The 13635-nt window shown below is 47.2% G+C and overlaps 5 protein-coding genes across 5 annotated transcripts; 3 read left to right on the top strand and 2 right to left on the bottom strand.

Moving 5' to 3' along the window:
- Positions 1-1011: 1011 nt before the first annotated feature.
- EDB82DRAFT_568800 (dynamin family protein) lies at positions 1012-3197 on the bottom strand (the record flags this gene model as incomplete). The annotated part of the gene is made up of 7 exons (XM_065609872.1): positions 1012-1294; positions 1330-1522; positions 1573-1689; positions 1732-2173; positions 2207-2788; positions 2842-2894; positions 3047-3197. The coding sequence occupies 7 exons, from the start codon at positions 3195-3197 to the stop codon at positions 1012-1014; spliced, it is 1821 nt and encodes a 606-aa protein (XP_065463046.1).
- A 682-nt stretch (positions 3198-3879) lies between these two features.
- EDB82DRAFT_510908 (flavoprotein subunit of succinate dehydrogenase/fumarate reductase) lies at positions 3880-5661 on the top strand. Its single transcript, XM_025736637.2, has one exon. The coding sequence runs from the start codon at positions 3899-3901 to the stop codon at positions 5420-5422; it is 1524 nt and encodes a 507-aa protein (XP_025591578.1). The 5' UTR covers positions 3880-3898; the 3' UTR covers positions 5423-5661.
- A 4632-nt stretch (positions 5662-10293) lies between these two features.
- Positions 10294-10965, top strand: EDB82DRAFT_479126 (uncharacterized protein; the record flags this gene model as incomplete). Its single annotated transcript, XM_025736634.2, has 1 exon — positions 10294-10965. The coding sequence occupies one exon, from the start codon at positions 10294-10296 to the stop codon at positions 10963-10965; it is 672 nt and encodes a 223-aa protein (XP_025591575.2).
- A 1053-nt stretch (positions 10966-12018) lies between these two features.
- On the bottom strand, positions 12019-12261 carry EDB82DRAFT_510907 (uncharacterized protein). The gene has a single exon (XM_025736633.2). The coding sequence runs from the start codon at positions 12237-12239 to the stop codon at positions 12075-12077; it is 165 nt and encodes a 54-aa protein (XP_025591574.2). The 5' UTR covers positions 12240-12261; the 3' UTR covers positions 12019-12074.
- Positions 12262-12337: 76 nt separating this feature from the next.
- EDB82DRAFT_560450 (uncharacterized protein) lies at positions 12338-13254 on the top strand (the record flags this gene model as incomplete). The annotated part of the gene is made up of 4 exons (XM_065609734.1): positions 12338-12361; positions 12442-12570; positions 12648-12680; positions 12823-13254. Coding segments are annotated over 4 exons (582 nt in total), but the record flags the coding sequence as incomplete, so codon positions are not given.
- Positions 13255-13635: the final 381 nt, after the last annotated feature.

Raw genomic sequence — 13635 nt, 5'->3', positions numbered from 1 at the left:
GACATCTAGCAACCCGGACTATGAGTAGCATGCATGGACCATCAAATCGTGTATCAGGACCTGATACGCGGGGTACAAGCACACTAGATTCCTTTGCTGTATTGCTTTATCATTATTGCCCCCCGCGGTGAACAAGCCCAGTCGAGTCCCGCCATCATCACTCACTTGAAACCAACAAGGCCTTTTCTACCGTACTTGCGTGCTACTTTATAACCACGTACCATAGTAATCAATTCGATTATCATCGTTGTCTAGCTATATGGATCATCCTATAGAAGACAGGAAGGCCGTTTTTCTAAACGAGGACTGCAGACAAGCATTTGGCCAGTCGCAGTACACAGCCCTTACTAAGAAGAGTGAAATCCGAACAGTGATTCGAGACGAGGCCATAACGATCGCAGATTTCTCCGAACACAAGCTATCAAGAGTCCAAGTAGGGACCGGGTTGGGATCGTCGTTCGTGTCTTAGCGAAATTTCAGTCGCAGGTCAAGACCACAATGAAAACTCCACAACAAATCCACTATTATCTAAAACCATACGTAAGTAGATTAAAATAAGAGCCTGAAGTATAATTAACATGATCATATGTGTTTCTGGCATTTTAGATCAGAGTTGCGCAGCTAGTTATACTGCATGTTGCTTTCCCAGAGGTTTTCTAACTCTAGACTCAAAGATCGCTCGGTACGTACCGTTGCAGCCCTGTCATTAGCTTGTCGTTGTGACCAATCCTATCCAGAATAACTGAAAGTATCTCCATAATCCGCTTAAAGCCAATCGGTACTTACTGTACCAATGCCGAACTAAAACACGCATTGTTCACTTTTCGTCCGTGCCAGCCTAGACTACCCTTGATTTTCACCGATGTTCTTCCGAAAAACCACCCTTAGATTCTACACTTTCTGTCCGTGCGTATCAAGTAAGCGGCTACCACAGAATTTGTATAAGTCTAGAGATATTGAGTGGCGCAACTGTTGCAGCTTTGGTCCGCTAACCTTCCGCCCCCCCATTCATCAACCTAGAATCTCCAGAGCTTGTGCCAAGTCTTGCAGCGCTGTTTGCAGGTTTTGACGTTTCTCCTGAATAACACGAGTCTCGCCAGCAATCGACCGTAACCTCTCGTCACTCAGATCAAGCACCCACTGTTCACAAAAAAGTCCCAGAGGATTTGATGGGCCTGAAAGCAAGCAGAGGTCCACGGCCTGATGGTAGACGTTGTCAACGAATCGCTTTCTGGCCACTTTGTAGTAAGCTTGGAGAATATCATGTATTTCTGCTGCGGTATGTTCCATGTTACTTCGGTTTTGAATGAGTGAAGAAATGTTATTCACATCTTTTTCCATGCCTTTTCTTTTAAAGCTTGGAAAGTTCGCATGTTGCGTGCTATTTGTAAGTTTTTGTTGAAATAGTGGTTGAGCGTATAAGGCTTCTTCTGTCTCTCTATATCTACTAAGTGGATAGCCTGGTTCATGCTACTGTTATATTTGATGAGTAACTCGGCCATAAGACCAGATATGAGTTCGTCTTGGACCCGAATATCGGATCAGACATTCTCGAGGGCTTTAAGTATGAACTTGTGGACGTAAAAGATAACTTGCTGAGGTATTGCCTTGTCCTGCTCTTCCAGTAGGTTGAATGTTCTTGGAAGGCACTTGATAGAATGCGTGGCCCAAAGGTACCCAGCTCAACCCCTCGGGAACGTAGGTGCATTTGAGAAATCTAGGACATGATACCCTGAGCTGGCTGGTGAGAAGTGTAGCCTTGGCTGAGTAAGCCCTCTAGATCCGGGTACAAGTCCAGATCAAATATGTTGTATGATTTCTTGCTAACCCTTGCTTCTTCTTCTCGAGCATCTTCCTCACCGCCGGAAAACAAAGGTGGGGAGGGCATCGGCTGCAAAGACTTCGACAGTTCGCCTTCGAAAGAGTAAGTGTGTGCACAAGCTTCAAAGTCGTGGGAAAAGTCTTCCGTAGTGTTGACGACCTTTGTAATGAGACGTAAGTCATCATCCGCGAATGATTCATGTGTCGAGTAGTCGGCATCCGATGCTGCTCTCACAATAGTTTGGAACTTGCTCGAAACGCTGACCAGAAACTGCTGCTGCTGTCGTTCTGTCTGACGTGGCGGACCAAGATTCGCCAGCTCTTCTTGCTTCTCGTTGAGCCTGTGACGGGCCTCGGATCAAAGTTTAGGGAAGGCTTTGTCAACGATCTGACCAAGAAGCTCCAGTAAACACGCTCGAAGAGGATTGACTCCAGCTTTATTACTCGACAGAGACGTCCAGGGCTCCTCTCTGAACATGTCTACACCATGTAGCAGGTCAATATCCCCATTTGAATCTTCCTCGTCGCCACCACGGCTTCTAACGACATAATACCCCAGGGTAAGAGGCCGTCGTTTGCCCATGACCAAGTCGCAGACGACAGACTTCACACTGCGTTCTTCGAGAAGATCCGGCTTAGTCAGAATCCCGAAGGTGCACTTACCGCTTGGGTCGGCTTTTTCAGCAAATGCCAGAATTTCCTGAGTGGCAATATCGACGTTACATGGAAGAACAGCCAAGATAACCGTGCGACTGTCGCGAATGTAGTTGTTGACCATTCTTTCGACTAGCAGACGGTCTTGATCTGTGGTAATACCCTGGGTAGTGATGCGAAAGATGCCGGGTATGTCGATGACCGTCAGGTAATCTTCCTCTGGTCCGCATCGCTCGATTTTCAACACGTCTTCAGTAAACGTCTTGGTACCACCAGGGTTTATGGGCGTTTTGATATCCATGAGTGTATTCACCTATTATTCAAAAGTCATAATTCGGTTCCTGACTTGCTTCAGAGTGGCCGTACCTTATTCAATATGTCTGGAAACTCGGTGTGGAGCTGATCAGTATTCTCCACCTCTTTGATAAATCTTGGAGTTTTTCTTTATGCTCCAACGAGGCAGTTGGACCAGGAATAATACTGATGGTAATACGACTTGCGGCATCGCGACGGTGGGTTATTTGCGTGGAGTAACGCGTACAAAGCTTCTGTCATCGAGGGAACGGGATACCTTCCAGGTTTTCTAGAAGGGAGGACTTTCCAGAACTTTGATCACCGACGGCAACCAGTTGAGGTAGCGTAAGGTAAGTTGAAATGTTTCTCTCGCGAAGCTGGTCGATCTTGCGCAGCCGGTCTGGGCTGGTCAACGTTGATTGGCTCATCGTAATGCTAGGGCAGGTTGAACGCAATGCGTATTACTTAAGCAAGAAAATTCTCTAGGGCCCCAAGGTCACAGAAGGCCCGGCCAAGTAGAACAACAATACAAAGAACATGCAACCTACGTTTCAACAGATATTTATATAATATATCTCTTATTATTCCTATATGAATAGTTAGTATTATCATATATTCTCTGGAGTTTAGGGTACTTAGGCCCGTATTCGCATTTGGCATCTAACTTAGACCACACATCGCTATTATTATTACCTCCTTGCAGGCGCACAGTGAGCAAAAGAGGAGGGGCCCGCACATTGATGATGTCTTACCATATGATGTCGCTTCAAGGCTGTATACTCTGCTGATGGCGGCGTAGCTTCTTTCTATACACCTGGTAGACCTGTGCTGTACGTCATACGCTTAGCTCTGGGTCTTTTGGAAGGGCTTGAAGTGCTAGATTCATACTAGCCTCATTATTTGGAACTGCCATACTTAGTTGTTGTAGATTAATTGATCAAATAATGATAATATGGAAGAGTCGTGGGACATTGGCTTGTCTGGGATATTCGCTTATCAATCACGTTACGCCATCTGTGGTATAATCAAAACACACCGCTACAAAAGGACCGTCCGCTCCACAATAATTTCTGACGCATCTCTTTTTGCTGCAGCGGCTACTCTACTTCAGGAAGATCGAGTCATCGCAATGTGGTCACGCGCACTCACCCCTGCAGGAGTCCGCGAGCATCTGAAGCTTGTATGTAAGAGCCTCAATTTTCTAATAATACCGCGACCAAGAAGTGTTCCAAGAGACATAGACCACCAACACCCTGAAGCCGAGTCCTCTAAGATTTTCAGACTCGAGTATATCAGCATGTATGACCTTGTCGTAGTTGGTCATGGCATTGCCGGCCTCGCCGCTGCAGTATCAGCTGCAGAATTCTCGCCCTCGGCGCAGATAGCCGTGCTAGAGCATGCACCAGAGCATGCGAGCGGTGGAAACTCACGCTGGAGCCCTGCCAACATGCGAATGCCATCTGTCAATGAGGTATTACCAGGCTTCGTGGACGACATGGTGGCTGCAAGCGGAAGTGGTGGCGACCGCGCGTATTTCGAAAGGCTGGCTAGCCAGGCCCCTGAAGCCCTCCAATGGCTCGAAAAGCAGGGGGTGCAGTTTCACGCCATGGACTATTTCTTGAAATCTTGGCCTAACAGGATCCAGCCTATTGGCAAAGGTGCTGCCATTGTCGAAGCCCTTAAGCAATCAGCCAAATCGAAGGGTGTCCAACTGGTGTATAATTGCCGTGCCCAGCGACTTCATCTTGGCCGAGGACAGGCCATGATTGAGGCAGCTGATGGGCGACGAATCATTGCCCGGTCTGTTGTGCTCGCCAGTGGTGGGTTTCAAGGCAGTCCAGACATGCTGCGTACTCATCTTGGTCCTGGTGCGGAGACGTTGAGACCGATATCACCTGGGACGGCCTGGAACGCCGGCGACGGCATCCAGATGGCGCTGGCCAACGGAGCCAAGGCCTCTGGCGATTGGAACGGAATGCACAGCGAAGTAATCGACCCACGGAGCAGTCAGCCAGCGCCACTGGTCCTCAATTACCCGTACGGGGTTGTGGTGAATCAGGACGGAAAGCGGTTCGTAGATGAAGGTGCTGGACTCGTGCATGACACGTGGGAGCATCTTTCCAGAACCATACATTTTGACGCACCGGGCCGCTTAGCCTGGGCAATTTGTGATTCCAGATTTTTTCAATTGGAGGACCATGAGGCAGCTATCCGCTCCGATATGCCGCCGGTGACAGCGGACACGATTTCTGGTCTGGCGGCACAGATGGGGATGCCGGAACAAGCGCTTCTGAACACAATCTTAAACTACAATGCAGCCTGTAACGCAAACATGTCTGGCTTTACGGCGGGCCGGCTTGATAATCTCGCCACTACCTCAGGCTTGCAACCATCGAAATCGAACTGGGCTAGGCCGCTCGACGCTCCGCCGTATACCGCATTCCCCTTAGCCGCGGCCATTGTCTACACTTTCGGCGGCATTGCGACTGATGTGGAAGCGCGCGTTCTTGGCCAGAGAGGCATCATTCCTAATCTATATGCTGCAGGTGAGATTACTGGCCATTTCTACGAGAAGGCTCCAAATGCAGTGGCCGTTATGCGGGCACTCGTCTTTGGACGTATTGCTGGCCTCCATGCCATAAGCTCCCATTAGACAGAGAGAAGTGTACCGTTGGGTTAGTAGGGTTAGTAGGGTTGAAGGGTTAGGTATTGGCTATCTAAGCTATTCTGCTTATGTTATTTTACAGTGGTAGTTTTTAAGTTATGAGAAATAAGAGATAATACTTTGATAGCAATACACACTGGTCTGTGCCCGTGGAGAGGCGTCAAAGACCTAGCCGCTAGGCGCCGGGCCTTTTTGCAGGAAAAGAGACACCCCAGCTCTAGTCTGCCAGTACCGTTTAGCAGAGTCGTCGCGAGCGCCGTGACATGACCAGGGTCAAGACCATTTGAGTGTTCGCGCAAAACGAGATTCGTACGAAACGAATAATACTGATTAGCGCTATAGTTATCTTTTTAGTAGAGATGTACATCTCACTCCTTCCTTCCTTTCCTGTTGTAAATATAGGTTAATTAAATCTAATTCGATTGTCCTATAGATTATATCTATAGAGAAGAGCATAGTAGTATTACCAATATAATCTCAATAAAGGGTATCTAATGAGAGCGAGTCTTGAAAGCTGGCTAAAGGTTGGATTCTGATTCGTGCTATGACGCGTACTGCCCGTGTGTGGCTGAGACACGGCCGCTGTCTTGGTCAAGGCCTGGACATTGAGGTACTGTCTTATAAGTGACCTAAGATGGCACGGATACCCGCATTCTGCCGCTTTACTCAGGATAAAACATGCCTAACTTTACCGCAATCCCTGAATTTCTCGAGGCACTGCTATCCCGAAGATCGCAGCATCAAAAGATTATAGATGGGAACGCAGACACCCTGATTAGAGGATGAGTCGAGGGGATGACATGGTGTGCGGCAGGTATGCCGTGTAACTGTGACTGCGCTACCATGCAATTGCTAATGACACGTGAAGCGGTTAAGAATCCTTTGCCATGTATCTACCACCGAGCCTCTGGGTTTAATTGGTATTCGTGACTGTCTATCGTAAATACTGATGCTTAGGGTGTGTAATCTTTAGGCTCTATAGCACACCATTTCAATTAACTTCTCTAGACCTCTCTCGTGGAAATTCGCATGGCCGACGACCCTCGTAAGGAGCTGTTGGGCTCCTTTAATAAGTCTGAGTAGTTCCATTCCTAATGTAACAAAGGTTCTCACCAAATCAGACTGCTAAAAAAAAAGGTACATACTCCGACTTAACGATTTTAAGTAGCCAGGAGGAATTTAAAGTCCATAAGGCCATCGTTTGTCCTCGCTCTACATTCTTTGAGAAAGCATGTAATACTCCTCTAAAGGTTTGCTTCCCCAGGGTAGCATCTTGCCACCTACAGAGCTTATAGAGATTAGGAGGGTTGTACTGGCGTTATATATCTTCCGGAAGACGATCCCGTTGCGGTTCGACTTTTGATCTATTATCTTTACCGGCTTGATTATCCGCACCAGGATGAGACTAGGCCGGCTGTCGAAGTGGAAGCCCCACCAGACAGCGTTAGGCCCTTAAACTCGTGAAAAGGCGAAGGATGGTAGATGGAAGACGGTTAATGGCTGCTGAGCGCAAAGAGCGCATTAGCTCAATGTAGCACTTCCACGTCTGCCAAAATGAACTACCCGGCAGCCTTAACCTCGGTGGCGTGCGACAGGTCATCGTCCCGCTCACCATCTTGTCGGCTTGGTCGAGCAAAGGGGCTAAGACCGCGATGGTTTGCGGCTTTATCACTTTCTTCTCCGTTGTTGTCGCAGTCCTGTTGAGAGTATCTAGCTACGAGTTGTTAGCAGCTTCGGCGGCGTACGCTGCTGTTCTTTCAGTTTTTGTATCAAATAGCACATATGCTTGAGGGGCTGAATTGCGCGGGTCGAGCGTCAAACGGGATGCACGGCGCTGGGATAACATCGATGTGCCCGCGAAGGCGATCTGGCCGGCTTGAGACTTATGAGAATATCATAGGGAAGAAGCCGTTGACAGCACCTGGTTGTCTTAACTACCAGACCTGCGTCAATTTGATAGCGCCATGACGAAGCTGAACCTGATACAACCACTCTCTTCGCATTGAATTTCTTCGCTTTGAATTGAATGAGTCGATGAAGAATGGAAGGCAGCACTTCGCAATTCGGACATAAAACCGGCCGTGGTGTTATTCGTCTGGTATGAATGTGGCAGCCTGAGCTTCGAGCTCAATTGGAGCAATCCAGGCAGCGTCTAGTGAGGCAGTACCTTCTCGGACATCCTTGAGTGAAGTATGAGCGCATGCACGCAGATAGTCACACTGACACATGCCAACCTCTTGAGCACATAAGGTCAAGAAATCGGCTTCCCTTGATCATCGATAAAATAAAAGACATAAATTTTCCCAGCCATATTTCACAAAATGTCAAAGGGAGAATGTTCAAGCGCCCGCCATTGATTCTCCTTGCAAGTGCCCATGTTAAGCTGCTCAATCACGTTACTCCACAAATTCAGTAATTATGTCCGTGTAACTACATATCCTCTCGCCACTATCTGAAATATCTTTCTCCTCATAGCTCTTGGAACTGTTCCCACGTGATCACCTGCACAAACCCCATGTAATGGTTAGCCTTACCCGTGATAACCTCCTAGAATAGCCTGACTTATTTATCCTTTCCTAGCCGATGTCTGAGAGTTATTGTTAGTGTCGTTGGAAAGTCCACTAAATAAGACCCCTTTAAGTATATATTAATGTACTTTGGTGGCTTAAAGATAAAGGTTAGTTGGTATCTTAACTATATTTTTAAAGTATATTACTTATACCTTTTAGGGTAACCTCTTATAAGCTATTATTCCTAATAAGGCTTACTAATACACTGTTATTGGCATTAAATGAATTAATATTAAATAAATTAATATCCTTCCCTTCTAGGTTATCCTATTAGAAGATTTAGGGTCGGCGACTCCTCTATGCTATACTATATAACTAGTCTATTACGGCAGGGGATCTAAGCCTTTAGGATTAAAGCGGCTATATTATTTTTAGTTCTTAAACCTCGGTATACACTTTATATTGGCTCCTATATCGCTATCTTAAATAAAAATATTAAGTATATATAGTAAGAAGCGCAGTTACCTCGGAATTTACTAAGCATTTCATTAGAAACGGAGATATCGTTTTTGGGGAGAGAGCGCTAAACTATGAGGAAGGACAGTGGGCCTGGTAAGATAGCAAATCAGTTTTTAAGCCAGATATCAAGGTTATAGAGGTTCGGGGGGCTGCCATGGATAGATTCATCGCCTAGGCGGACCAGCCTCTGTATAAATACGGAGACTTCGTATCGGGCTGTGCCGTCCGCATGGATGCTTCTCTTGACCAGATACAGAATACTGTGAGTACTCTCTCTCATTCAGTCAAAGTCAACTACTAAGAACTCTAACGACTCTCGAAAACGTGGGTGCTTTGGACATGGAGGCCAGCGCATTTTTACAAGTTTATGAATACAATAGAGAAGTGAAATCTCTTAGTATTATCAAAGGAGTGTTAGGTATAGGAGACTATTATAATAAGAAGATCGGAAACCATCACAATAGACAGGCACTTCTTTAAGCGGCATGGGCAGCCAAAGCGTTCGCTAAGTGGATGAAAGGGATAGCAAGAGAAGATATCAACCTTGGTGAGTGAGCAACACTTAAAAAATAAATTAGTATTTAATCTATATTGGGCTAATAACGATGCCGAAATGGATAGACAAGGAGCCCGGAGCTCTTATTATAGACGGCTACTTTAAAAACTTTATTGCTAACGTTATGGACAAAGTCTTGGCTAAGCTTTGATGTTTCAGTGTGCTTCAGGCGGCTAGACACGTGTCTGACAGCGGCTATGATAAATTTGTCGTTTCAAAGGAAGAATGCACCTGCATTTGGGGAGCCTAGCTTAGAGGAAAGCACGGCCTTCGTTTATTTTTGGGAGCATGGTTCTTCTTTGTCAAATAGGCGCCGGCGGGTACATTGCAAAGGTGGTTGGCTGCAGGAGAGCGGTTACCGCGGCCGATGCTCGGCACTAGATTTGACCGTCTGGTTTGGCTAGTGAAAGTCTTTCAATAGCCGCGCGCCAACGTAGTGCTTGCTCTTAGCTGCTTGTCGAAACGAGATCGCGACGTTGCGTTATAACACGTGAGCTGTTCCACATCGAAGCGGTATCCGTCAATATGACAGGGTTACCCTCCAGCAGCCTGAGCACGGGTACATTTGAGAACGCCGCTTTCGACGCGCCACAGCATTACCGCCCGGTCCCGAGAGGCCGAGGCGAGCAGCGTCCCGTCGGGCGAGAAGGTCGCCGAGCTCACTATGAGATCCTTGGGTGTAATGTTAACATTGAATTTGTATGAAGCAGGATGAGGAGGACGTTGATTGGGAGGATGTTTTTGCAGTTTACACTGAGGTTCTGCACGCTGTTAGGGATTGTGCATCGTCCGATTTCGTGAGGTTAACTCGATCGTGGCTTAGGCATGGGCATGTGTGAGAACGCTGCAATATAGTGCGCTGGACATCCCCAAAGCACGGAAATATGACTTGTCTGAATCTGCGCAGCTCACGCTGTATTTGACCTTCATTTTGACACTACAACTCCGCTATGTCCTTCCGAAGCGCTTCTATGTGACCGTCGTCCCGGGTAGCCTGGCCATTCTTGCCTCGGAGTAGCTGATTTTGTTATAGCACGCAACGTAATTGCCCCATATCGCAGCCTGCCCTTTCCTTGGGGGCGGTCACTTATTGCCACCAATGCCAGCTGAGTGGGACTAAGCTCCGCGTGGCCAGCGTTAACAAAGAGATGCGCACTGCGAAAGGCCCACACGGTGACCGAGCCCGCCTCCCACGGTGAGTCAATTCAAAGTGCAATCTTTAACAGTACCGCGGGATGCCTTAACCCTTGCCTTTAACGTCCATTTTGATCCGAATGAAGGAGGAGGTGGGCCGTCTTGGGACCCTTGCTGGTGTAAGAAGGCCACCCTTCACACTCCAGAGGGGCCAGGCGCAAGCGACAATGGATCTTGCCAGAGTCAAAAACGGCGAAGAAGCTAACCCCGAACCACCCGTTAGTCAGTCCAAGCAAGTTTATGTCGAAGATGATGACTTCACAAAGCTGGTGCGCAGTAACGGAGGCAAGGGAAAAGGCAAAGAGCCAGCCACAGTGGGCTGGAACGCAGTTATTTCACCAATCTTCGCTGAACTCTCTCAATATCATGTAGACAGATTTACAAGGAGAATAGCGTTTCGTTCTGAGGATGAACGTGACCAAATTCGCAAACACCTCAAGGATTCCGAGGAAGAGGGCGAGGAGTTCGTTGGTGCGATTATGACCACATATCAAAAGAAAGCCCAGAAAGACGGAAATAACCTCTCCAACGAAGTCATTGAAGACGGCAAAACTCATTGCCTTGGCGAAACGAGTCAATTTTTGACACAATGTACGATTGACCAAAACAAAGTGGCACGCACATTAGAAGAGGATCCGACTAATGCTCGTGGTCGACAGAACAGGGAAGAGGTCAATAGAGTCTTGAAAGCCAAACAAGGAGGCGCGTCCCACTACGAGCTTCTGGGTCTCCCAACGACGGCCAACAAGTAAGACATCGCTTCTGCAATCAGGAGACGCAGCATGATGGTCCACCCCGATTGGCACAATGACAGAGAGGCTGAGGAGTGCTTTAAAGGTAAGAATTATTCTTCTAAATGCGCGAACGATCGGGGAGCAGACGAGAAACTATTAGGTGAGATGCATGATGGTATTTTAAAGGATCCCCAGGCCTGAGCGGCTGCCTACTCTGCGTCAGGAGCTAAGTCTGAGATTGGATGGGCTAAGGCGGCATTGCTGCTAGTTCTGCCTCAAGGAAGTGCAAACACCCAACCCAAGAAGCATCGCAAACTAGTACACACTGGGGTTCTTACAGCCTCTTCTCTCTAGCGGCAACATCCCAGGCGATCATGGATGGGTGTAATAAACACCCCGGTAAACTACTCCGTCTCAGGAAGGTCTGGTGCAGGTACCCGTATGCTAAAAGATTCTCAAAACGGAGGCTCCTAGGCATTGCTGAAGTCTTTAATAGCGAGGTTGAAGGGGCACAGTTGATTGGTATCCTCAGCAATAAGACAGCATCACAGTCGACATATGGAGAAAAACCGCGCCTTCATAGGTGGATAAAAGTTAATCCAAGCATGTCATGCAAGGACCCGAAGGCCACAATCGGCCATCGGGAATTGTGGGTATATTCGATGCCGAGTCGGCCTCCGCTCCCGCCGAATTGGGAGTCCAACCAGGAGCCGTCCAACAAGCAAGATGGATTTATCTGCAGCCACTAGCCTCTATCTCAAAATAAAGCATTAACCAAACAAACTCCACCCACAGAATGGCCAATGTTGTTCTATGTGAGGGAATCATAGACCACATGACTCCTGGGGCCAGACAGTTCTCGATTGGTCTAGAAGGCAAAAACGCCACTGTCCGTTGCAATATAAATTTTGCTGAGTCCCTACGACCCTCCGAGATCAAAGTGAAAAGAAAATTATAGAGAAAGAAATAACGCTGGCTTTTTCCTATAGCACATCTGAAGCTCGATGAATACAGGGCTAGCTAGCTAAGGTAGGAAACAGTTGCGTGCCGGGCTTCCTGACAACTGGAAAAGGGCTGCTTGTGATTAAAAAGGCGATTATGCCTGCCTCCGCTCTAAGAGAACTTCATCACCAGTACACGACCTGAACGACAGCCGATTGCTCCGGGCGATACTCCGGAGGTAGCCAAAGCATGTTCATTCCATCCTTCACGACCCATACCCCGTCGCCGCTTATACCGTAACCGGAGTGGCTGGTACGTTGTGAGATAGCTTCAGTCGACTGGGCGTCCATGGCAGGCGTTTGATTCGGTAGTTCCAAGTTCAGAAGTCCAATGTCGGTGGAGAGGCGAGAGTATGTCGTTGGATCGAATGATAGGCGATCTAATGCTCTGGGGAGATTCTGACGTGGGCGTCGTAAGTTCCTCATCTCGTTCAGGCCAGAGGCCAGACACAAAGTCATTGGGTAGTGCTAAATCGATTGATTCTATATCTAGCCAACTCGTGCATCTTATCAAAACTCTTTCATCTTGGATCCTGGTGTTATAATCGCCGACAAGAATCTTGGAGTTGATGAAGCCATAAAGAAGAATCTTATTCAGGGAAAGACAACCCACTTTAGAAAGGTGAGAAGGGATTGGAGCTCCTGCAAAGAGGGTGCTTTATGATCAACTCTCTTTTTGTTACACCCGCTAACGTATAGCCGCAGTGGAGCGATATAGTGTGGATGCAATGGGTGAGTCAAACGAATTATTTCTCTCCTCCCTTTTCTTTTCTTTTCCTTGCTTCATTTAATTCTGAGCATATCAATTTCCTCCTTTCATACATCCCTCTCAGTAAATGAACGACTTCTAATCTGTGAATGCGGGTGGCTACAGACTAAGGCATGCGAAGCGCATGGCGGTGATAATACAAACGTGAGATACATTATTCGCTCCTGGATCACAAACGACTTCACACTGTCGACTATATTCCAAGCCATAATCAACAAAGACAAAAACGATGGGCAAGGAAAAAGAATCGGAAAATGGGCCGATAGGACAACACTTACCGCCAGTGACCACCCTGACGAATTTTTCGCGATACTCGGCAGTCCTAACGGGTCAGGATCGGCTTACTTTCTTATCAACCACAAGCGGGCATTGGGGGTCAAGGTCATTAATAAGGTCGACATATTTGTCCCGAATATTCCTCTTGATGTGACTGGAACTAGCGTGACTGAATATGAGAGACAACGAAAGGTCATGCTAGTGTTTCATGTTACCGGTGCCTGATAGATATTGCCTTGGCTTTGGTGTTGTGTCTTGTTTTGCGCTTTATATCTGCGGGGAGAGTCAAACCTTTAGTATGTCAATAGCTACCAATCCTGAATCAATACATACAACATGAAAGCCCTCTGCGCTGTCGTATTAAACTTTTATCACATTGTGCCTTTACGCCAAATATACGCCTTTATAATAGTTGATGGTTAATGAATGAAACTGTAGAATTCAAAAGAGGGCATATCTACATAAGTCTTAAGGAATAACAATTCCAAACTAAGAATCAGAATAGAAGATTTGCCCTTTCTTCCGGAGCTCGACCTTGAGGTTGGCAACCTCATCAGGAGGCAAAATACTTTCCAACGCGAACAAGTAAAACTCGTTTGAATAACCTTGTCCGTCTAGGTCCCAGGTCAGACCTAAAAGGCA

The sequence above is a fragment of the Fusarium venenatum genome, assembly GCF_020744135.1.
Source record: "Fusarium venenatum strain MPI-CAGE-CH-0201 chromosome Unknown EDB82scaffold_4, whole genome shotgun sequence".
Classification (NCBI taxonomy): domain Eukaryota; kingdom Fungi; phylum Ascomycota; class Sordariomycetes; order Hypocreales; family Nectriaceae; genus Fusarium; species Fusarium venenatum.
This window is presented reverse-complemented; position numbering and strand designations above follow the sequence as displayed.